At 35.8% G+C, this 25,525-nt stretch overlaps 1 protein-coding gene across 1 annotated transcript in view; it reads right to left on the bottom strand.

Moving 5' to 3' along the window:
- LOC138701980 (uncharacterized) overlaps window positions 1-21,753 on the bottom strand; it is a 29,738-nt gene extending 7,985 nt beyond the window's left edge. The window contains exons 1-5 of the mRNA XM_069829406.1: window positions 21,597-21,753; window positions 17,761-17,964; window positions 9,762-9,969; window positions 4,988-5,359; window positions 1,701-1,855 (exon numbers count right to left, since the gene is read on the bottom strand). Of these exons, the coding sequence (XP_069685507.1) occupies window positions 1,701-1,855; window positions 4,988-5,359; window positions 9,762-9,969; window positions 17,761-17,964; window positions 21,597-21,632 (975 nt within the window). The 5' untranslated portion in view covers window positions 21,633-21,753. The remainder of the gene's footprint in view (window positions 1-1,700; window positions 1,856-4,987; window positions 5,360-9,761; window positions 9,970-17,760; window positions 17,965-21,596) is intronic.
- Between the last annotated feature and the right edge of the window lie 3,772 nt (window positions 21,754-25,525).

Below are 25,525 nucleotides of genomic sequence, written 5' to 3'. Positions count from 1 at the left end.
AACTTCTAATGAACTTAGTTTGCAGAATTTCCTGCACAAGCCACTAGTATATACTATAATTGAAAAAAAAAAATTAAAAAAATAAAGTTTTATAGCAAATATGTCGATAATACAATACATTTAATTGACAACTTATTTCACGAAATACCCAACGAAATCTTATTTCACGAAATACCCAACGAAATAGTGGCAGGTTTTCACCAAAAATTATGGACCATACTTATTTCAAATCTATTACATTCTGAGAGGCAATTGAAATCAGGTGCGTTCTGGAGGAACACAATGTGTCATCTTTCCGTACGTAATATATAATGTAGGCCTAACGCAGGGTTGTTAACTAACCAATTAAGGGAACCGGGTAGTGATTAGGGGTAAAAAATCCAATTTTTTATTTGGTGTTTAAAAAAAGTACAAAAACTTGTTCTTTAAAATAATATACGAGGGAGAGTCAAAAAGTAACCTTCATATTTGTTTTATTAATTGAATATGTACAATAAGACTACAAACACTTCATCACTTTTCAACATAGTCCCCACTACGTTCAATGCAAGTGTTCCTGTTATACAGATGTTATATATACTTAGTACTACGATCTAGTATGTGAGTCTTTTTTATTTGTATTTATATATTAAGGTTAATTTTTGATTCAGCCTCGTATATATACAGTATATGAGCCGTTCAGAGCAGAAGTGGTGTAAGTCAAAAATGGATAATGAGGGTTAAAGTAAACATTCTGTAAAATACAGCGCAAAGTAGCAATTAATATTCAATTTATTTAAACTATTAGTAATCAGTGGAAAGCTCGAAGGACATATTAACTGCTATTTTCGCTGTATTTTACAGAATGTTTACTTTAAACCGCGTTACCCAATTTTGACTTACACCACTTTTGCTCTGGACGGCTCATATATTGTGGGAGTATCGCTGCAGATAAGCCTTTTAAATGGCGTCTTTAAATTTGTCGGCGCATGTAATTCATACCTTATTTTGAATGCAGTTTTCCATAAGCTGATATTTTTTAAACTGAAGTGCATTTTTCTCTGAAACTACTGATTCAATTTACATGATATTTTTACAGTGTTTTCTACAGCTTGTGTTCTACAAAGTAGAGCTACGGGTTTAAGACTATCACACACGACGCAAGGAAAAAATATATATGCATTGAAGAAAAAAGCAAAAATTAAGTGTTAATCAAATTTCAATATTTTTTGTTTCACTAAGGGTGAAATATTTAACTAAATTTTGGTTTAGGATTTACAATATACATTGCTTAAGAGTACAAGGTATATGAGTGATGATTGCAGCAAGTAATGTACACTGAAGAATGAGGTACGTTTAGCAAAGTGGGAAAACAAGTTATCAGTTAAGGCCTTTCTTTTGCACTTGGATACGAAACTAATTAGTTGTTTTATACCAGTGAATTCAGAATCATTGTTTGTATAACTATGATAATTTTTTATTCCATTCTGAACAATAAAAAGCCTAGAAATATTGAATTAAACTTATGTACTGAAATTTTTTAATCGCACAGACATCACTCCTCTTAAATAGAGTCTATGCATAACTATTGTGGGAATGCAATTTTTATATCCTTACAAAAAGAGGTGATTATATGAGAAAAAAGCGTTTCATATAATCCTTTCTTTGTCAGTTTTGGAATTAAAACCTGCTCAAAATTGAGCTACACAGATGGAACTTACATCGTGTTGTTCAAGTTGTTTGACGAATGATATCGGTTCGAATTTGGGCAATGTTACAATTTTCACTCCATGGAACATCCTGCCCAGCATAATTATACACATTCCGTAAATGTGGTAAAACGGCAGTAATACTAGAGTGACATCTTGATGTGACCCTGAAATAGAGACATACATAATTTTCTCTACAAAATTAATCTTGGAAAATAGACTCACTATTCTATGGAAACAAAAGTTATGCTATATTTTATTAAAATATCTACCAAGAAACTAAAGTATTCAGATTCGAACCTGCGACCTCTCACCTAAAAATGATAATGTTTGCAATGGAAATATGTAATATTAAATCATACTGTGAAATGTAGTTACGTCGTAAAATTATAGTATCTCCTAAGCTTATTTGAAGGTTAATTTGATGACAGTTTCGTACTAAACAGACCGAACGTCGATTTCTAACATACCGTGTCTCAGGAACGTTTTATTCTGTTGCAACTGATAGCTGATTGATCATTTGCAACGTGTATCATCGACTCTAAATGATCTCTGTAATTTATGCTGGTCGCGTTATACAGGGTGTTTCAGGAGGAATAGTAAATATTTTAGAAGGTGGTAGTATAGACGAATTCGAATAAAAATTCTATATAAAATGTGTTCGATTTTTATTGGGTACAGAGATACAGCTATATATTATTCAAATTCGTCTATACTACCACCTCCTAAAATATTTACTATTCCTCCTGAAATACCCTGTATGTTGTTGCGTCTGCAACTGTAAGACTAGCACACACTTGTTCTATGACAAATAATATGATAAAGTATTTTATGAAAGATCTGTGTTAAAAGGTAGGATTTTGAGTATATTACTCTACCGTATATAAATATTTTATCAAAGATAACCTAAAATTAAGGAACAAAAATCAGCAGTCTCCTTTTATATATAGGCTAAATAAAATAAACTATTTTTTATCACAGATTTTCAAAAAATGAATGATAACAGTATTATGTTTAGCTACAATTAGTTCAAAATATTACAATACTGTATATTGCTGAAAAGGAAACTCCTGTGAGTTAAACCACGAAACGTAACAAGAAAAGTATCCATAAAAACTCACTAAAAAAGAGGTACAATGCGAGGACTTGGAAAGTTATATAAATTATTTAAGAATGGATGAAGATAATTTTCGGTTTGTCCACACTTTTGCAACACTCCTGTACAGCAGTTATAGTCTGTACTATTCTTATGTACACTTCTCATCATTTATTTCTATTTTTGTACTCCGTGTTTTGTGTTTTATAACATTTCATTTGCTTCATATTCTCATTATCAGCATTTTGGTCGTAGTAACAGTCCAACAATATTTACGTTACACCATATTGGCTTCAAGCTAGGCAGATCTTTTATAAAAGATAACAAGGTGCACTTACATATTTTTATAAAATATCTTTTATCAAAGAAACTTTTATAAAAGAAAATCCATTACACTGTCATATTTTATAATATAGGCCTATATTTTATAAAAGATGTTTGTCAAAGAACTTTTGATAGTGTAATACCAACCTAAAAACTATGAAGTCTTGGTTTTTCTGAACCGACGCATGCGACGTGCGAGATGAGAGGCCCGCCTCGCACAAATCTGGACTACACGAGAGATAATGAGTGGTTTCTATAACTGCGAGACTTGGTTTTTCTGAAGCGACGCATGCGAGGACTACACGAGAGATAGTGAGTTGTTTCAATAGATGCGAGGTGCATTGTCTGCGCAGCTTCGCAGAGAGGTCTCGCTGCGTCGCCTCGGACCCATTCGTCCAGCCGGATATCGGCGAGGCGCGCACTGCGAGGCTTTCGCAAATAGCTTTCGATTTAGAGCGTTGTAAAGAGGAGGTATAGATTTGATTTTTTTTAATGCTTAATTTTAAATTAATTCACAACGATTTTTAAGATTGCTTCTATCTTTCTCTTCAAGTGAGAAAAAGGGTAGATGAGAAGGGGTCGTTACAAACAGCTATCCCATTTGACTGATCAACGATATATTATATAGAGCGAAAGAATTGAAGAGCAATATGAGGATTTACAAAATCGGATATATAGAAAACAGTGAAGTATGAGTACCTTATCTACGAAAATAAAACAATTCCAATTTAGATACATAGAGTAGGGAAAGACGATCTACTGGACGTAAATAACCGTGCATCTAGCAGTAAAGTAGGGCAGGGAAGCGTAAATCTGCACACATAGACCCTGGTGTAAAAGAAACAGGCACTCGTACCTGATTTTCTTCTCAGACTGTCATCTAGCAGTTGAGAAATGAAGTATATGGAAGAGATTTCTGGTATTTTATATAGATTTTTTTAAGTTGGTCATTTAACGACGCTGTATCAACTACTAGGTTATTTAGCATCGATGAGATTGGTAATAGCGAGATGGTATTTGGCGAGATGAGGCCGAGGATTCGCCATAGATTACCTGGCATTTACCTTACGGTTGGGGAAAACCTCGGAAAAAACCCAACCAGGTAATCAGCCCAAGCGGGAATCGAACCCGCGCCCAAGCGCAACTTCAGACCGGCAGGAAAGCGTCTTAACCGACTGAGCCACGCCGGTGACTCCAGGTATTTTATATATTTTACATCGATAAATTATCTTAGTTCATATGCTGGTTCAAGGAACGAATGTGTGATACACATATATTGCAAAAAAGTAAAACAATTAGATGCATAGAATGTTGATAGTTTACTGAACATATCAGTCGTTTAAATATATGTAATGTATTTCATCTCATTTTAGGAGTAGCTGTTTAGATTCATTAACATCGCTAATAACAACCTTTATTCGAGACTTTAACGGGAATTTAAATTTTTGCAACAGATTGTGAAATGTAGGCTTGCCTAACTAACAATTCTTAGGATCACGAAATTCATGTGATACAATTCTCTTGTTTTACGAGGAAACTAGATGACGGCGGAATCCCGGCGTACACTTTCCAATCCACAAGCAACAGTTACACACACGTTCCGGTACAGTTCTCAGAAGCAACTAACTGCTGCGATGTTTTGTAGAACTGGCTTCCCACGCTGCGATCTGGAGAGCAGGAAGTCGGCCGGCGGCGGAATGGTGCGAAGTTTCCACGTAAAATGAGAGCACTGTATAAGCTCGCAGTGTAGCACAGAATAATTCTGTGCTACACTGCGAGCTTATACAGCGAGAACTAGTGAAAACCTTTCGATAATAATTATTATTATCGAAGGGTTTTCACTAGTTCTCAAGCAAAGAAATAAATGTATTATATTTACCGATAGCAGGTTCGCTGAAACATATTTCTGTGCGACTGTTGACTTCCGCACAGCCAGCAACTACGTTTCTTTGACTGAGCATTACTCCTTTGGGTAGTCCTGTTGTCCCACTAGAATACGGAAGCACTGCGATATCATTAACATCTCCAGGGAAACGGACGCTCGAAGTATCTATGCCGTCCTGCAGCAACTCCATGAGGTCTATAGTTCCAGCCGGTAGATGAGACCCTTGTTCAAATCCTGGCGCTATAATAATGATCGGGTTCGTCTTACTGGCGACCATTTTTATGGCTTTCATTACCGTTAAGTGGCTCAGAGAGATTGTGACAATCGCCTTGACTTCCGAGTCTCGAAGTTGGTGTGATATTTCATCTGAAACAATCAAACTTTATATTACAAAATGCCTTGGATAGAGATATTTTCTTTGTTGAAGTTGTTAATTAAAGTGATGTTCAAAACCACTTGAAATTATTTAGAACGTTGAAACTACAATTTCTGGGTAAGCTACACGATCGTCACTATAATTGTTTTTTTTTTAATGGGACATGACAGTTAAGCGGCCGAGCTTGGAACTCCAGTGCCATGTTGACAATATGGACTACCATGCTCCCAGCTGATGAAAGGTAGCAATTGTCGTTAAGATGGCTGACGTTAAAACATTCATTGACAATTGACGCGAAGGTAAAAAAACAATACAAAAATCGACAGAGAATCAAAGACGAAAAGTACCAATGCTAACATTGTGTGCGCAATAAATGTCGCCAAGAGAGTTGTTAAGCACTCGCCACGTGGGAACTGTAAGTTTGGCAACTCAACCGTTGTTACCATAGCAACAGGCCTACCACGCTATGTGACATTCAGTTGTTTTTCCGATCGCAACGCTCCTGTCATGTCCCATCTTTCAAAAAAACAAGTATAACAAATCAGTTGGATTACGGCAGGGTTGCCAGATACAGGAATTGGAACCGTCGTACCAACATATGAAAATTGTCGTACTTCAGCATACAATTGTCGTACGTTTCTCAGGTTCCTAATATATATAACTCTAGTCCACCGCTGTATAGTAATGGTTAGCATGTCTGGCTTGTAACAAGCATACCGGGATTGAAATCCTGGTTGAGACAAGTTACCTGGTTGTTGAGGTTGTTTTCGGGGGTTTCCCTCAACCCATTAAGAGCAAATGCTGGGTAACTTTCGGCGCTGGAGTCATTTCGCTGGCTTTATCACCTTCATGTCACTGACGCCAGATAAGCATCGCAGTTCATAAAGAATTTTAGACCACCTCTGTGGTGTAGGGGTCAGCATGCTGGTTTCTTACGCAGAGAGCCCGGGTTCGATTCCCGGTCGGGTTGAATTTGAATTTCCTGATTGAGGTTTTTCAGAGGTTTTCTTCAACCGTAAGGCAAATGCCAGGAAATTCGGGCCACAACATCCCTGAATATCGCCGGCCTCATTCATCACCGAAATCATATTCATAACAAATCAGTAATACATATACATTCGCCATGTATAGATTTACAAATCGAACTGAAATCCTGACCGAGTTACAACGTGAGCGCTGGCTGTCTTGGGGAGGAGCAAGTGAGAAAGCACGGGGGGAAGGGAGAGAGCACTATGCACTGTGTATTTGTAGATTCCCTTACAGTTTGTCAAACCTGCTAACAAAAGCATTAAAAGGCCTGCAATGCTAGCATAATGGAAACTTCCTAGCCGACAGTCGAGGCAAAAATGAAGAATCCGTTATTGTGGTAATACTAGAGAGTGTTTCTTCTATTGGTCGCGATGCCCACACACACCCTCTCAGATATTTACGTGGTGACTGGAGACTGAATGACGAGGAGCGAGGGAGAGAGAAGAAAGAAAGAGAGAGATTCCAGAAGTGTTGCCGTGTTTTGCGGAGTTTCACTTGAAGTTGTCAAACTATAGTTCACAACAATAGAACCAGACTCAACAATAGTACACAGGTCTTCGGATTTCAACCAAAGAATAACTCGCGATATGACCAAAGATGTTAAACCGAGTATAAATAACAGCGAGGGAAAAAAATCGTAAAATAAACCTGTATTTATATGGGTTACGTCTACCAGTAAATTTTAGTTCTAATTAAGAATACTATTAATTATTGTTTACATCCACAATAATAATAATAATAATAATAATAATAATAATAATAATAATAATAATAATAATGATTTATTTAACCTGGCAGAGTTAAGGCCATACGGCCTTCTCTAACACTCAACCAGGAGTAAAGACTGCGTTACAAAAACACTACAAATTTACAAATTACACTACAATTTTACACACAAAACTGAATAAGATAATAATAATAATAATAAAAAATAAACAACAAATAAGAAGAAATCAGACATAATATATAACATACAGAAAGAAAGAAAAAAGCATAATAATATGTGAACAGCAGGTCAAAATAAATGAGGCATACAAAAAAAAAGACAATTATTCATAATAATAATAATAATAATAATAATAATAAGAATAGTAATAATGATGATGATAATAATAATAATAATAATAATAATAATAATAATAATAATAGTAGTAATAAAATAGTGCAGTACAAAGTATACAGTGAGTACAATATTTCTAAGTACACACAATAAGGAAAATTAAGATTATATATAGCTCAACTTATCACATTAGAGATATAACATTATCGGAAAATATGAAAACAAAAATATAAAATAAGTTGAATATCATTAGAACATAAAAAAATGTGAATACGTGGAAACATGCAATACAACACTTGTCATAATAGTAAGTTAGTTTGGCAACTCGTCATAAGATAATTTTCTAACTTGGATTTGAAAGAATTCAATGTTCGGCAGCCCTTGACTTCAGGCGGCATTCAGCATTGAAACAAATCACCACCCAATTCTTCATCATCAACACTGTCATCGCCGCAAAACGTGCACGATGCCGCTTGGTTAGAAACAGCTTTGTTATATTTAAAGTCAGCAGAAATTTGATCTTTGGCGACAGATCAATCAATGCTGCGCTCTATATCAAATTAATTCATCTACAGTCGACTCAAACCCGACAACTATATAATGTCGGCGTGTTCTTAATGCTACTGCGGTACTATTTCAATGATAAAAGACTTCCTTTGTCGAACGAACAAGGAAGTCAATAAAATTAGACCTGTATTACTTTCATGCAGCAGAAGATATCAGATGATTGAAGATTTATGAATCATATGACGAGACAAAGAGGAAGGCAGAAAATAGAAAAGACTGGAGAATGCTGGGTTTGCAGTGAAAGACCTGCCCCTGGGCAGAACACTATGAATGAATGAATACTTTGATATAACAGCGCCGTGTACGTGAAATCTAGAGCTGAAGATGACAAATTATGACTTGCATGGCAAGCATAGTTACCAGATCGATATTCAAAGCATTTTCCCTCCTTTAAAGCATGTTTCCTTCATATTAGATAAGGCTGTACTTAATGAAGAAAACTTGTCTAAAAGGGACGAATTAACCATCAATTTTATTTTAATTAGCCTATAAATCAACATTAAAGTTCCAAAATAATTTTTTTCCTTCAGTGAATTAGTCGTACAAAATTACGTACGACATAGAGTGCGGTCGTACCTCGTACAATTAGTCAAAATAATCGTTTGTGGGTTACATTAGCTGCTTGTCTATGCGGATGACGTGAATATGTTAGGAGAAAATCCACAAACGATTAGGGAAAACACGAGAATTTTACTTGAAGCAAGTAAAGAGATAAGTTTGGAAGTAAATCGCGAAAAGACAAAGTATATGATTATGTTTCGTGACGAGAATATTGTACGAAATGGAAATATAAAAATTGGAAATTTATCTTTTGAAGAGGTGGAAAAATTCAGATATCTGGGAGCAACGGTAACAAATATAAATAATACTCGGGAGGAAACTAAACACAGAATAAATATGGGAAATGCCTGTTATTATTCGGTCAAAAAATCTGAAAGTTAGAATTTATAAAACAGTTATATTACCGATTGTTCTTTATGGTTGTGAAACTTGGACTCTCACTTTGAGAGAGGAATATAGGTTAAGGGTGTTTGAGAATAAGGTGCTTAGGAAAATATTTGGGGCTAAGAGGGATGAAGTTACAGGAGAATGGAGAAAGTTACACAACACAGAACTGTACGCATTGTATTCTTCACCTGACATAATCAGGAACATTAAATCCAGACGTTTGAGATGGGGAGGGCATGTAGCGCGTATGGGCGAATCCAGAAATGCATATAGAGTGTTAGTTGGGAGGCCGGAGGGAAAAAGACCTTTGGGGAGGCCGAGACGTAGATGGGAAGATAATATTAAAATGGATTTGAGGGAGGTAGGATATGATGATAGAGACTGGATTAATCTTGCTCAGGATAGGGGCCAATGGCGGGCTCATGTGAGGGCGGCAATGAACTTCCGGGTTCCTTAAAAGCCAGTACGTAAGTAAGTAAGTACATAGTTGAACATACAACTGGATCGGAATTAAGTAATGACATACTGATACGATTTAGGTACATAATGAGATCAAAAGAGATTGTTATATAAAAATTTACCTCATAGAATAAAAATAAACATAGTGGAATACATATTATTGTTGTTCGAATCAAATACGAATCACACAAAAACAGAAATGTCATAAGTTTGTAGCTACAAATGCAGTACAATTTGTTTTTTACTTTCACGACAACATATTTACGTAAATGATATCAGTTTGCAGAAATTTGATCCGTGCAAATGTTTAATTCTATCTGTATACAAACCCGCTGTGTAAATTGGGTTGATCGTCGTGACTTTAACTCCTGCTTCGAGGGCTCCCAAAAAGACGATTGGCCACTCAGGCGAGTTGGGCATTATGAAGGCTATCGTATCGCCGGGTTGCAGACCAATTCGGTGCAGCGATGCTGCGAAACGTCGAGAGAGTTCTCTCGCTTCTGCATATCTGTAGTGTCGTCCAGTGATTCCGCACTCCTGTGAATTAAATGTGATATAAAAGTGAAGTAAGCCTATTATAAAAGTAAAGTAAGCAAAAAAGCCTTACCTTGGAAGAATAAATCTGAATATCTCTGTATTAAAAACAAAAACAGTCTGAAGCTAGAATTATTAATGTTGAATTTCTTTGCGGCATTAAGGGACGCAACATTTAATTCGAAGATTCCATATCATATAAGAGGGTATCGTCAAAAACGAATGAAAACATAGGACAAAGAAAGACGTAGTCATACAGTCAATGGGATTTAAAAATGCCCTGTTGTTGTTTTAATTTAAAATTTACAGCTGCGTAGAATTTGTAAGTAGTATGACAGACATATCAACCTTCATAAAAAAAAGAGGTGAAGCCGAGTTTTGTCAGTTTCCGGGATTCTGTTACGCACTTAACGCATGTGTATTGTATATTATGTTTTGGACGATCGTCATTTAAATAATATTGTTTTTAATTTTGAATATTGCACAAATATTTGTTTGGTCAGTAAAAATTTTTCCTATGAGAAAGTTTTGAACGTCGTTGCCATGGGAGTGTGTAGGTTATTTTGTTTATATGTAAATAGTCATTGTAAGTCCCGAAAAGACGAAGTATATGATTATGTCTCTTGATCAGGATATTGTACGAAATGGAAACATAAAAATTCGAGATTTATCCTTAGAAGAGGTTGAAAAATTCAAATATCTTGGATCAACAGTAACAAATACAAATGACACTCGGGAGGAAATTAAACGCAGAATAAATATGGGATATGCCTTTTGTCATCTAGTCTGCTGTCAAAAAATCTTGAAGTTAGAACTTATAAAACTAACTTTCTCCATTCTCCTGCAATTTTATCCCTCTTGGCCCCAACTTTTTTCTAAGCATTTTATTCTCAAACACCCTTAACCTCTGTTCTCTCTCAAAGTGAGAGTCCAAGTTTCACAACCATGCATAATAACCGATAATATAACTGTTTTATAAATTCTAACTTTCAGCTTTTTTGAGAGCAAACTTCTCAACCGAATAATAACAGGCATTTCGAATATAGGCGCCTTATCACCAGAGATTTGCATCTTGTAAGGATACAAACGAAGTTGCTTATGAAGCACTTGATGCACAGTTGATCTCGGCATATTGAACTGCCGGGATGCATGGTGAATTGATTTTTGAGGACTTCTCTGAAATCCTGCTCTAATTTCTTCAATATTCTTTTCTGAGACGAGAACCTCCGGATTGTTTGTTCACACTTTCAGTCGCCAGAAACTTCTCACACCACGCCTTAATGGTTTGGCCATCTAGTGTATTTCCTCTATATTTTCTCCGGAAATCTCTTTGCACTGTAATTATTGATTTCGTCTCTGCATATCAGAAAACAGTTTGTGCGCGTTGCTATGGAGTCGCCATTTTGTTTTATGCCATTGTTGCCCAACATGTGACAGATAAATTACTTCAAATAAATAAAGTAATAAATCTTTGAGTTTTGCAAAGTCGCTATTTTGTTTTATGCCATTGTTGCCCAACATGTGACAGATAAATTACTTCAAATAAATGAAGTAATAAATCTTTGAGTTTTGCAGAGTCGCTATTTTGTTTTATGCCATTGTTGCCCAACACGTGACAGATAAATTACTTCAAATAAATGAAGTAATAAATCTTTGAGTTTTGCGGAGTCGCTATTTTGTTTTATGCCATTGTTGCCCAACATGTGACAGATAAATTACTTCAAATAAATGAAGTAATAAATCTTTGAGTTTTGCGGAGTCGCTATTTTGTTTTATGCCTTGTTGCCCAACATGTGACAGATAAATTACTTCAAATAAATGAAGTAATAAATCTTTGAGTTTTGCGGAGTCGCTATTTTGTTTTATGCCTTGTTGCCCAACATGTGACAGATAAATTACTTCAAATAAATGAAGTAATAAATCTTTGAGTTTTGCAGAGTCACTATTTTGTTTTATGCCATTGTTGCCCAACATGTGACAGGTGAATTGACTTCAAACAAATGAAATAACAATTCTTTGAGTTTCTCTTTCGTTTAATATCAGTCTCATTTCATAATTCCACATACTTTGTTAGTGATGATTAATTAAAATGTGGGAGGTTTGCAAGGGGCACGGTGTATAATGCGAGTATATTTATGTACTATTGACGATACAGACTGTTATCTTCACCAGCTAATCATAGAAGTAATAAATAACTAAAGAAGCCACGCTTACACGAACAAACTATCGATCACTACCGGTTAGTAAGGGTCAGGTGTCTTGAACGCCAGTGTACTAGTAAGTGTAGCGTGTGATTTAGCTACAGAAATTCCGGTCTCTTTATCATAGACAACTTATTAACATTATCTAAAACTGCACTCCTACCACGTCAAACGTGTTTAGTCATTATGCGATGTAAATTTCTAGAAATTAATCACCTTCGCTTCTCATGCCACAACTCCAATTACAACACCAAGTCGGCACATGTTTCAGTCGGTTGGCGCATCACCTCTTTGAGCAAAAGTAGTTCGTGGTTTTCTGAACTGCTTTTGGCTTCAACTGGTGCGGATATGGTATTAGTCTTCAAATTCTCCAAACTTTACACCACCCAATTTCATTGTTTGATGTTTTGTAAGGAATGATGTCTTTGCACAGTAACCCTGGGGTATTGATGATCTCAAAGTAAAGATTGTTTGAGCTTTTTAAAAATATATATACGCTGAGATGTTAGGAGGAATTAGCCTAGCCTCACGATATGAATTGTATTATGCACACGGGTACGTTGAGATCTAATGTAGTCAGTATCTCTATCCTTCTAGAATGTATTTACAAAATTACTGAAAAATAAATAGTAGGCCTAACCGTTTCCATGTAGTGATGCCTTTTCAAACTATGGCATGAGAAATAATCTATTTGAATGCGTGGTGACTTAAGTTTCTGAAAATACTATCAATTTCTTAAAATTCCGCCAACTCATTACAGAGTTATTTCACGCAGGTTGCATAGTCGTGCCTAAAACACGATTTTTTTTTATTTAATCTATAATGCTTTTCACGCGATTTAGTTCATATGCCTCATATTCTTCGTGGCTACAATGTTTTGTCTGGGGGCGTGTAATATTTAACTTACCATAACTAACAGCGACAAAGTCTTAACATTAAAACTAGGAAGTTGCTTAAGCGCGAATGGCTCGTGTTGTTCTGGGCACCGACCTCCATAAACTAAGTCTCGTGAAAAGGGTATAATATGTACTGTACATGAACATGCTTCTTAGAGGGTTACGTAGCATGTTAAATTTTCACTGCGATCACTGAATTCTCGGTAATTACTAGCATAGCTTGATAATTTATTTTTATTTTGATTACGGTATATATAAGAGGAAAGAAACTACCAATACTACTCCATTATCTCCTGGCTTAGTTGCCTCATGAGTGATGCCTAAATTATGTCATTTGTGAGGTTCAAACCTGTCTTCGAACAGATGACTAAACAACAAATGTAGGTGAATTCATGACATTCAATAACGTTTCATTAAAAAGTTACTAAAACTTTGTTGTACTAGTAGACTAGACTATATTGTAAACCTCGTCTGTAGGCCTATATATTTATCTAGACTGTGACTATAAATTAAGACTTTTAGGGCCGTATTCATAGACATTTTTAGCGCGGGCTTTCGGTGGATTATCAGCGTTTTTCATATTCATAAACCAGTGTTAGCGATAGGATATGATTTGAATTCTGTACTAGTAACCAGTGGATAGCCGGGGCTAGCTTAGTACGCTCATAGCGCGTGCTGGAAATGTCTATGAATACGGCCCTATAGTATTAAGTTTTTTGACTTGTTTCATATTCTAGCTGTGATGCAATGTATGAATACCATGGAATGTTAATAAATACTATACATATATACAGGGACATCATTTTATTTTTACTAACATTTTTAACATTAACCTGGCTATACCTTTGGATCAACGCCGTTTACTACCCCCTTCCACAACTGGAGTTCGATGATACTGGCGTAATATACAAACAAATCACTTTACTACGTATAGGAGGGAAGAAAAGTAGTTCATCCATTTACGTAAACTAGGAAATATCGCTCTTTTGAGTTTGATCATTTTCATTAGGTTTTTGTTTGATCGAAATACAGTATAGTATTAACAATAGGTGTTTTTACTCATGAACTGAGCCATCCATGTGGACTTATTCATTATGCAGTGTGTATTATCTGTCTACAGCCTTAGCTTACAATGTAGAGAATGAAGTTAAATTGAAAAATAATCATAATATGGATATTTAAACACATTTTTGAAAATGGTGGCCGTTGATTTCGATACAGGCTTCAGTTCTAATGTGCATATTATCGCACTATAGACTATTGTACCTAATCCCAATTACCAGTTTCGTCCTTCGTAACTAGTAACTCATGTTGAAATAATTCTGTACCTAATCTATAAAAGAGTACCTTGCGTACTGTAAATTCAATCTTCACTTCTGCCCGATCCGAAAAGATAAAATTACTCAGACATACTATCTACTGTCCGTCCGAGTGGTTATGTCGTAGGGTCGTAGAAATGGAGGAAATCACGTGACAGTTAATTACTTAACGAGGCCCTTTTATTTGAGTTATTTTAAACTGTTGTATAATATTACGTAGACCTCCAATGCTTAACAGAAATTAATGTTCTCAGAAAAGAGCTAAGACAGCCCAGCCACTAGCTGGCGAATAAAAGCAGGTGGGGGAAACCGGGATACGACATAGACAAATGGACGACAGTATCTGTGCGAAAATGATTCAATATTGAAAGCTCTTTCGTCACCGGAAAACGCGAACATATTTTTGGAACATACTGTTTACTATAACCGTAAGGCTACTATGACTGTACATGCGGTCTTGGATCTGTGTGCAGGACGGTTGAACTTCATTAGTAGAAGGGGTGGGAGTGAAGTACATTCAAAAACTCAGGTACAATAAAAATTGAAGTAAAAATAAAATGATGTCCCTGTATAAGCTTATACGGAACATCTGCGCGCTTGGAAAAAGAGACATAAGTATTTCTCCCATTACAATAATTCATACAGAAAAACATCAAATCAACATAAACCAGTGTAAGTTGTCAATAAATTATCAAAAAAAGGTTTGTGGAAACTGACATGTCACTTTTCCCAGGCACTGCAGATATATAAATTAAAACAAACAATTTAAATTCTCATCATTACAGTGAGGAGTGTTGAATCAAAAAGAGCTCAGTCCATCCGCAGAATAAATGTTGTTTGAAACGGATTCCCCCTATTTCTGTAGCAATAAATTGACCTGTGACATCCGTTTCTTTTGAGAAAGCGCTTCTTCAGACTGTGAAGTAGCGATTTCTCAAAGAGACGGATTTTACAGGTCGGTTTATTGCTACAGAAATAGGGGAAATCCGTTTAAAACAGTATTTATTATGCAGATGGACTGAGCTCTTTTTTATTCAACACTCTATGACAACTGCAGGTATGAATAACCAATACATTGATACATTCTGCCTATTATTTCAACAACAGCATTTATCAGCCTTCCTAATGTAATATCGGTTGTACAGGGACATCATTTTATTTTTACTAACTTTTTTAATATTAACCTGTCTATACCTTTAGAGAACCGGAAACACCGCTTGCTCCCCCCTCCAAGACTGGAGTTCGATGATACTGGCGTAAAACACAAATCACTCTACTAGGTATAGGAAGGAAGAAAAGTAGTTCATCCATCTACGTAAACTAGCAAATATCGCGATTTTGAGTTTGATAATTTTCATTAGGTTTTTCTTTAATCAAAGTACAGTACTGTATTAAGAATAAGTGTTTTTACTCACGAAGTGAGTTATCCATGCGAACGTATTCATTATGCATTCTATACTGTCTACAGCACATTAGCGTACAATATAGAGAAAGAAGTTAAATTGAAAAATAATCATAATATGAATATTTAAACACAATTTTGAAAATGGTGGCCGTTCATTTCGATACAGGCTTCAGTTCTTTTGTGCATATTATCGCACTATAGACTATTGCATCTAATTCCAATTGCCAATTTCGTCCTTCGTACTAGTAACTCATGTTGAAATAATTCTGTACCTACTCTAGGTACTGTAAATTCAATCTTCACTCAGACATGCTATCTAGTGTCCGTCCAAGTGGTTATGCCGCAGGATTGTAGAAAGGGAGGAAATCACGTGACAGTTAATTACTTAACGAGGCCCTTTTATTTAAGTTAAATTAAACAGCTGTATAATATTACGTAAACTTCCAATTCCTAAGAGAAATTAATGTTTTCAGAAAAGAGCTAAGACAGCCCAGCTATTACAGAGGGGCGAGCAGAAGCAGGTGGGGGAAATCGGGATGCGACGTGGGCAAACGGACAGTACCTGTGCAAAAATATGATTCAATATTGAAAGCTCTTTCGTCACTGGAAAACGCGAACATATTTCTGGAACGTACTATACTCAGTAACTCAGTACTGCTTACTATCTGCGGTCTTGGTTCTGTGTGGAGTTGGAACTTCCTTAGTAGAAGGGGTGGGAGTGAAGTACATTCAAAAACTCAGGTACAATAAAAATTGAAGTAAAAATAAAATGATGTCCCTGTAGTTGTTACACAAGATTAGTATGAAAACCTTTCATAATGTCTGAACTTAAAAGTGATTTTGAATTGTGACATAATTTTGATGCAAAATAAACGTTTTATTATCATTAAAAAAATTCCTGTACGGTGTATTCATATTTCTATTGTCGGAAAGAGTATCGGTGTGGTCTAGAGGTCAAAGTAACGTATTGTTATGATTTCACTTTACTTTTCAGATTTCTTCCTTTCTCTTCCAATTAGTTTGTTTTAAATTTATTTTTGTAGTCTGTTAGCATTAGGCTACTTCTTCAATGTAGCCTAAAATATAGAATTTTTATCAACCATAAATCGTGCATTGTCTGTCTGGGATTGAACTTCGGTTCCGTTTGAGAAACCATCAGTTTACTGACTGAACTATGAATGGATCTGTTAATAAAACGGAACGAATTAAAGATGGATTAGTAAAAGGTGAAATTTTTACAGTGTGATTCTGTCACAACTTTCAAGCATACATTCTCATGGGGTCAGAGAGAAAAGTTACTTTTTCTTTCACCATGTTAATAATGTCAAAACAAGTGCTTGTACAAATTTTGACCACGCGAGTGCAATTACAGGGCCGTAAAATAAGTTTACCTGGTGCCGTTTACAGAAAGAAAACACAATTTCATTAGAAAAATTTATTGGAACAGATACAACAACTGTTGAGTTTTTCAACATATTCCTCACTTGAATTGAGACATTTGTCATACCGTGAGATCGACAGAGATGGGCAGATAGCTGTCACATACTGCTTCCGATCCCAGGCGGCAGACTTCTAGACATAGGGATGCAAAAGCTAATCTCGCGGTATGACAAATGTCTCAGTTCCGGTGAGAGTATGTTAAAAATAGCTCAATAATTGCTGTATCTGTTCCAGTAAATCTTTTCAAGAAATTGTGTTTTCTTTCTGTAAACGGCCCCAGGAAACTTATTTTTACGGCTCTTGTAATTGTGCTTGAGTGGCCAAAATTTGTAAGTATAAGCACTTGTTTTGACATTATTAACATGGTGGAAGAGAAAAAAAAAAATTTTTTTATCTGGCCCATGAGAATGTTTGCTTTCAGAATAATGAATGTTGGATTCCCTTGTGAACGAGTGTGTGTTCAATATTATTAATCCTAGTAAAACAAATAAATATCAGTTTCTATCTTGCATTGACACGTTTTCTCCACTTACCACGGCAACTTTATCCGGCCACTCGTCAATTCTGCTCCACACGTACTCTGGCAGGGACACAGTTGGCACAGTGACGTCAGGAAACGCCGACTTGACGATTTGTGTGACGGCCGGGGACTGACTCAGAAGACGACGACCCTCATGTCTTCTGAAGAACTGCAGTCCGCATCTTAAAAGACTTCTTCGACAATGCATCTTCTGCCACTGCAAGTTAAAGGAACAGATTTCCTGTATTAAATGACAGTGTCATCGCTTTCCTGAACCTTTGAGAACAAAAACTAGAGACGAAGAGCGGCGACAATAACAGATGAGGAATTTCGAAGGAGAATAAAAGTAAAAACAACACTGCTGTACAATTATAGTTCTTAATTATTACTTTGAACATGTTGTGACTCAGTAGCATCCCCCAGCAAGCGTGTTAGGACAACCTTGCTACGTACACGCCATGGTGCTAGGTTCGAAGGTCGCATGATTTGGGTGATTGTTCCTCGTGTAAATAATTTATCTTGTTAGGCGCATACGGTCTGTTACACAGACCTCTTCCAATATCCGTTTATAGACCGTTGAAATATTCTTGTAGGCGTTTTCCAGTGACGAAAGACGTGTTGCAAATGTGTTCCACTGTATTTATTATTATTTTTTTTTATTATCTAAATCGTGTTTATTTATCACTTAACGCAAATATGTATCCCACTGTGTTGTTGTTTTTTATTATTAATCTGTTTTTTGTGTACATTTTATTCAATTGTCGGTTTCTCATTTAATTGTGTAAGTCCTATTTAATTGTAATCTAATATTAATATGTATACTAATGTGTTTATTTTTATTTTTACTGTGTACATTTTTCTTTTTTTATTGAATTATCGGCTTCTGTTTTTATGTGATTCGCATCTGATTCTAACAAATTAATATGTATTTCACTATGTTTATTTTTATTTTATGAGGTAAATTTTATGTAACTACCTCTTTTGATCTCATTATGTAATCAGTATGTAATTACTTAATTCTGATCAAGTTTTATGATCAACTGTGTAAGCAAGTTTTAATCCTAGTTGAGTGTAAGAGAAGGCCGTAAGGCCTTAACTCTGCCAGGTTAAATAAAGTCATTATTATTATTATTATTATTATTATTATTATTATTATTATTATTATTACTTTTGTGTGTCTAACTCTAAATGGTCGAAACGGAAAGCAGTTCTTATGAATTGGTAACGTTCATACAGTATGTGAACACGAAACAATTCACTATAATTTCTCGTGAAAATGTCCTCTGCTAGCGAAGAATCAAAATGTATGCTTTAGTTATATTTCACAATTACAATGAAGTTCGCGTGACAGAAAGGTGACATTTGAAAGCCTTTATCCACACTTTATTTTTAGCTGCAATTATTCATATTGAAATACTTTACTTAGGCTCGCAACAAACTTCATGTTATTTACTGCATGTTCTGGAAGATATGCTTAACAGCTTTTTTTTGATAAAGTGAATATTATTTTTAAAATGTAAATAATTAAATATACACTATCTACCAAAAAGTAATTGGGCACTGTTTTTGTCCCTTTATAACCTCATGGTACCACCTCTTGTTGCTATAACAGCAGCCACCCTGTCAGGCATGCTCTCCACTAGTTTGTGTAGGATATCCACTGGAATGCGTCGCCATTCCTCCTGCAACATGGCACTCAGTTGGACAATGGAAGTTCGCCGAATCTCCCGAGACTTCAATCGCTGGTCCAATTCGTCCCAAAGGTGCTCAATGGGATTGAGATCAGGACTCTGTGCAGGCCAGTCCAACCGGTGAACATTATTGTCTGCATACCACTGCATAGTAGCCGCCGAAACATTTGTCCAACTGAGTGTCATGTTGCAAGAGTAATGGCGACTCATTCCAGCGGATATCCTACACAAACTAGTGGAGAGCATGCCTGACAGGGTGGCTGCTGTTATAGCAACAAGAGGTGGTACCACAAGGTTCTAAAGGGGCAACAACAATACCCAATTACTTTTTGGTAGATAGTGTATTATTCGAATACTAAAGAAATTATTTTTTGAAAGTGACTTTCAAGTCACTTATGGGTATAAATTTAAAATTCAAATTATGGTTCTGATGTTAAATTGTAGAGATGATGTCATCCTAAAATTTTACAGATTTTATTTTTTCATATTTACAATCCGGTTTAGTGTTTAATTTATTCTAGGATGTAGACTGATTTTTATCTTTGTGTTTTAAGCGTTTACAGTATGTAGTAGATATTTTAATTTAATAAAGAATATTTATTTATGCAGAGTGGAAGTGAAATAGCATTGCAGATTTCCATGTTATATGTAACAACAAACTATATCATATTGGTGGAAAGTTCATAGTTTTTTTTTTTCAGAATTTTTTTTCCCACATGTTCAACAATCTCTTATTCGGCAACTATTGCCAGTAGGATCGTGATTTTTGTCCATATCGATAGGAAATCTAATAAAGAATAATTTATCCCTCTGGTGTATTTCAATAGCGTGCACGGTTTTCGTGTAATTTTAATTTAAAAAACCCATAAATTCAAACCATTGCACGAAGCGAACGCGTGGCAACGTCTTAGCAGCTTGATACGTACGGAGACTCACCGAATTTGTTGACCTCTTACATCTGTATACAAGTAGAGTTTTTAGCGACGATGTTGCCGAATTGCTGAAATTTCAAACTTAAAGATCTTTGGGGAGGCCGAGACGTAGATGGGAGGATAATATTAAAATGGATTTGAGGGAGGTGGATATGATGGTAGAGACTGGATTAATATTCCTCAGGATAGGAACCGATGGCGGGCTTATGTGAGGATGGCAGTGGACCTCCTTTAAATGTGCAGAAATTTTATCCGAACAAATGTAATTTTTCGTTCTGAGAAGGAATTTTAAAATGTTACATCTGTTCGGATCAAACTTCTGCATATTTAAACGACACATCTAATATTGTTTCAATCATTTATTTTCGTAATACACTGCTCTCTTAAACTGACTGAGCATATTGGGAATTAAATCAATGGCTTCCCCAAAACATGTTATGAAATATTTCTTATAAAACCATTTTTATCTCGGAAAGGAAACAAATACGAGCAAAATTGTATTCAACTTTTTGTTTCAAATATCCTGGTAGCCCAATTACCTCTTGAAATTATTTACATTACTTAAGGTTTGTTCTGTATATGTCATTTTTAGCTTAAAGTGCGTAAAATCCGGGCCGTAGTGATAATAGTACCTCTGCATAAGGTTCTGACTGATAAGTACATTTATTATTATCAGGCGGTACAGCTCACTTGATGATATGTCAGAGGAAGAATAATTTGCTTGTATACATCGGAAGTCTAATTAGCGAAATATGTTACTAGTCAGCGATGTTTGCAATGAAGGCAGAAAGAAACTGACCATCCTACCTCATTATCTCCTGGCTTAGTTACCTCATAAGTGATGCCTTATTGGTGTCACTTATGAGGTTCACACCTGTCTTGGGATAGTAGACTAAACAACAAACAACAGTTGTAATAGAAATCTCGGCAGTTCTGATACACCTGTGGGAACTGTAATTGTTATTGTTAGTTTCAGGGTAGACTATTATTTCACGTTACATAACAGGAGGCACTATGAGTCGACCCGAAGCGGACGACTATCATCTAAAGATTAAATAATTTAAAATTTCGCAAACGATAATAAGAAATAACTATCATTGTTCCGTGATCTGAAGTCTCACCACAATAGAATACGAAGAAGATTATATTTCAATAGTGGCGAATGGTGTGTGTTTGTAGCCGTATGTGTAGTGTGAGTTGTTTGATAGAAATACATACATACTTACAACACTATTTACACTGCACACCACACAAGTATTCATAATACACTACTTGAAACACTGTGTTCGAGCGAGACATTTAAACAGACTTTGTTGTGTAACTACGGAGTTATCTTGATTTGTTATGAACTGGACAGAGTTGCCAACTCGTCAAATCAAATGTCACCAAGTAATAGTACAAAAATCACCAGAGATCGCCAAAATATACATTTTACCCCAGATCACACATAGCAGATCGATCAGGCTTATGAGTTTTGAAGGCAATAATTTTTATCAATTTCACTATGCTGTCATCTACCGACTGCAGAAGAAATAACGTTATGAAGCTCATGTGATTTGCATGGAACAACTGTAGTTCCATCTAGCGGTCGTTACCAATCGACAGTGGCATATCCTGGTGGTTGTTCTCTTCCACATGTTGCCGTTTTTAACATAGAGATGGCTAATCTGTTCCATATGTGATCAGGGATTTTATTTATATGGGAGGATTTGTGTTAAAATATACGTTCCATTATTCAGAAATTATAATTCTAACTTAAGCCTTACAACATTTCCTCTTCTTCCTCCCCTTAAAAGACGACATCCTTCTCTCGAGAAGTTGTCCCTGTTGGCGTATATATGACTGTAGGATACCAATTTGTTTAACTACATCTTCTACTAAACTATAGCGATCGCAACATTTGTGGACTCTTTTCAGGCCGAATTATCTCATGGCTTAGTTGCCTCATCAGTGATGCCTTATTGGTGTCACCTATGAAGTGCAAACCTGTCTTCAGACAGTTGACTAAACAACAACAATAGCATGAAGTGTTTCAATTTTTATTCTATTTCGCAAATTAGATTTGGTCAAATTCACTACACTGAACACGCGTTCAACATCGACATTTGAGTATGAAAGATTTAGAAATGAGAAAGCAAGTGTGTAATAATAATAATAATAATAATAATAATAATAATAATGAAAATAATAATAATAATGTTTTATTTTCGCTGGCAGAGTTAAGGCCATAACGCCTTCTCTTCCACTCAACCAGCCTTAATAAATACAATACATATTTAAATTACAAATATTTACACTTCAGTTTTAACGACTAGTAGACTAGATATTTATTTAAATTTAGAGAAACCTATAAGGTAAAGTAGTAACTTAATTTATGAGCTAATTTAATTCAATGAATTATAATTAATTTAATATTTGAGCTAGCTAGTAAAATGAATAAAATTAATTTAATATAAGCTTACTAGGACTATGTTACAGGGAGGAAAAAAAATACATATATATATATATATATATATATATATATATATATATATATATATATATTCTATAATGAGAATATTAATGTAATTGCCATTAGAGGTTTTGTAAATCTATTTAGAGAAATTAATGATAATAATAAGAATGGACAGATGTTAGTTTCATTATAAGTAACAAATATTAATCAGCAATTAATCTGTTAAGTAAGAATTTATGTAATTTTGAGCTAAATGAAGTTATTGTCCAACAACCCCTTATATTACTCGGAAGCGAGTTCCAATTTCTAGCAACTGAAACTGTATAGGATGAAGAATATAAAGATGTCTTGTGGTAGGGTATAATGAGTTAATTGTTATGATGAGATCTTGTACTTAGCTGATGATATGCGGATAAATTTTGAAAACGAGAAACCAAATAGATTGGGGTAGCGGTGCGCAGAATTTGAAATAAGAGAACAAGAGAAAAGAGATGCTAATTTTTTCCCAGTCAATTAAGATTTGACGTTAATTAAATGAAAAACCGTCGTCCTGAGTCGCACAGTCGGTAGAGTGCTGGCCTTCTGTGCCCGAGGTTGCGGGTTCTATCCCGGCCCAAGTCGATGGCACTTAAGTGTCAATAGATGTACTGGCATGTGAAAGAACTCCTTACTTACTTACTGGCTTTTAAGGAACCCGGAGGTTCATTGCCGCCCTCACATGATCCCGCCATTGGTCCCTATTTTGTGCAAGATTAATACAATCTCTATCATCATATCCCATCTCCCTCAAATCCATTTTAATATTATCCTCCCATCTACGTCTCTGACTCCCCATGCTACATGCCCTGCCCATCTCAAACGTCTGGATTTAATGTTCCTAATTATGTCAGGTGAAGAATACAATGCGTACAGTTCTGTGTTGTGTAATTTTTTTTTTATTTTAGTAGGTTATTTTACGACGCTGTATCAACATCTAGGTTATTTAGCGTCTGAATGATATGAAGGTGATAATGCCGGTGAAATGAGTCCGGGGTCCAGCACCGAAAGTTACCCAGCATTTGCTCATATTGGGTTGAGGGAAAACCCCGGAAAAAACCTCAACCAAGTAACTTGCCCCGACCGGGAATCGAACCCGGGCCACCTGGTTTCGCAGGCAGATGCGCTAAGTGTAACTTTCTTCATTCTCCTGTAACTTCATCCCTCTTAGCCCCAAATATTTTCCTAAGCACCTTATTCTCAAACACCCTTACCTATGTTCCTCTCTCAAAGTGAAAGTCCAAGTTTCACAACCATACAAAACTGTTTTATAAATTCTAACCTTCAGATTTTTTGACAGCAGACTAGATGACAAAAGCTTCTCAACCGAATAATAACAGGCATTTCCCATATTTTTTCTGCATTTAATTTCCTCCCGAGTGTCATTTATATTTGTTACTGTTGCTGCAAGGTATTTGAATTTTTCCACCTCTTCGAAGGATAGATCTCCAATTTATATATTTCTATTTCGTACAATATTCTGGTCACGAGTCATAATCATATACTTTGTCTTTTCGGGATTTACATCCAAACCTATCGCTTTACTTGTTTCAAGTAAAATTTCCATGTTTTCCTTAATCGTTTGTGGATTTTCTCTTAACATATTCACGTCATCCGCATAGAACCCCTACGGGACACAATGCCGGCGAACCTGCGACGCTATTATAACCTCGACAGTTGCGGGCGTCGTTAAATAAAACATAATATAATTTTAAAAATGAATAATCAAATATTAATTTTGTGCGACGAATACTTCAGATTTACCACCAGACTTGCTTTAAAATCACCAGAATTTCGACATGTTACTAAATGACATTTTTTTGGCATCAAATAGCTTCCCAAAAAACACTAGATCTGGTGACATAATCACCAACTTGGCAACACTGGATGGACCTTGTGCTCGTAGCAGACAGACATGCCTCTCGTAGTTTCGTTTTTTTCTGTTTGTATTATCTAATCCTGCCACAATTCAAGTTTTTAAGGATGCAAGAAGCAGGCTCCTAACTAAAATGCGAAACACATCGCAGGTCAATTAACTTCTCAAGGTCGACCGATAACCACTCAACCGAAGTCATCGTGGCAGCGTCGCTAACGTTAATATCTTGCTGAAATCTGGAGTTAATGATTGAGTTATTACAGTATAAATATCGTCCTTGATAGTCTTACGGTTTTGCCCTCCGAGGTTCGCTACTTCAAATCCGGTCAAGGGCCCTATCGTCAAAATATTTAACATGGCTTCCTCGAGAAGGGAATTGAAATGGCAGTTCCTTGTTGTAGATCTGAAGAACGTAGAAAAATTCTTTTTCTTTCAGAGTTCCAGGATAAAATGGATGACACTTTTTTTCTCTCCCATGTTAAATTCCACGGTGAATGATCTCTGAAGTAGAAAGTATCGTTACACTATACTGCGGCACAAGTGTGGTAAGTCCGTTATTACAGAATCGAAGAAAAGTTTGAAAAAAAAACAGACGAAGTCAAGTTTTTCAATTTCCGAGATTCTGTAATGCACTTACCACATGTATATTGTTGTTTCCGAAGACAGGTCTAAATCTCACAAGTGATACCAAGAAGGCACCACTTGTGAGGCAACTAGGGTAGGAGATAATGGGGTAGGGTGACCAGTTCCTTTCCCCCTCCATTGCATACATCGCCGACTAGCTACAT

This window comes from Periplaneta americana, chromosome 6 (assembly GCF_040183065.1).
Source record: "Periplaneta americana isolate PAMFEO1 chromosome 6, P.americana_PAMFEO1_priV1, whole genome shotgun sequence".
Classification (NCBI taxonomy): Eukaryota; Metazoa; Arthropoda; class Insecta; order Blattodea; family Blattidae; genus Periplaneta; species Periplaneta americana.
This window is presented reverse-complemented; position numbering and strand designations above follow the sequence as displayed.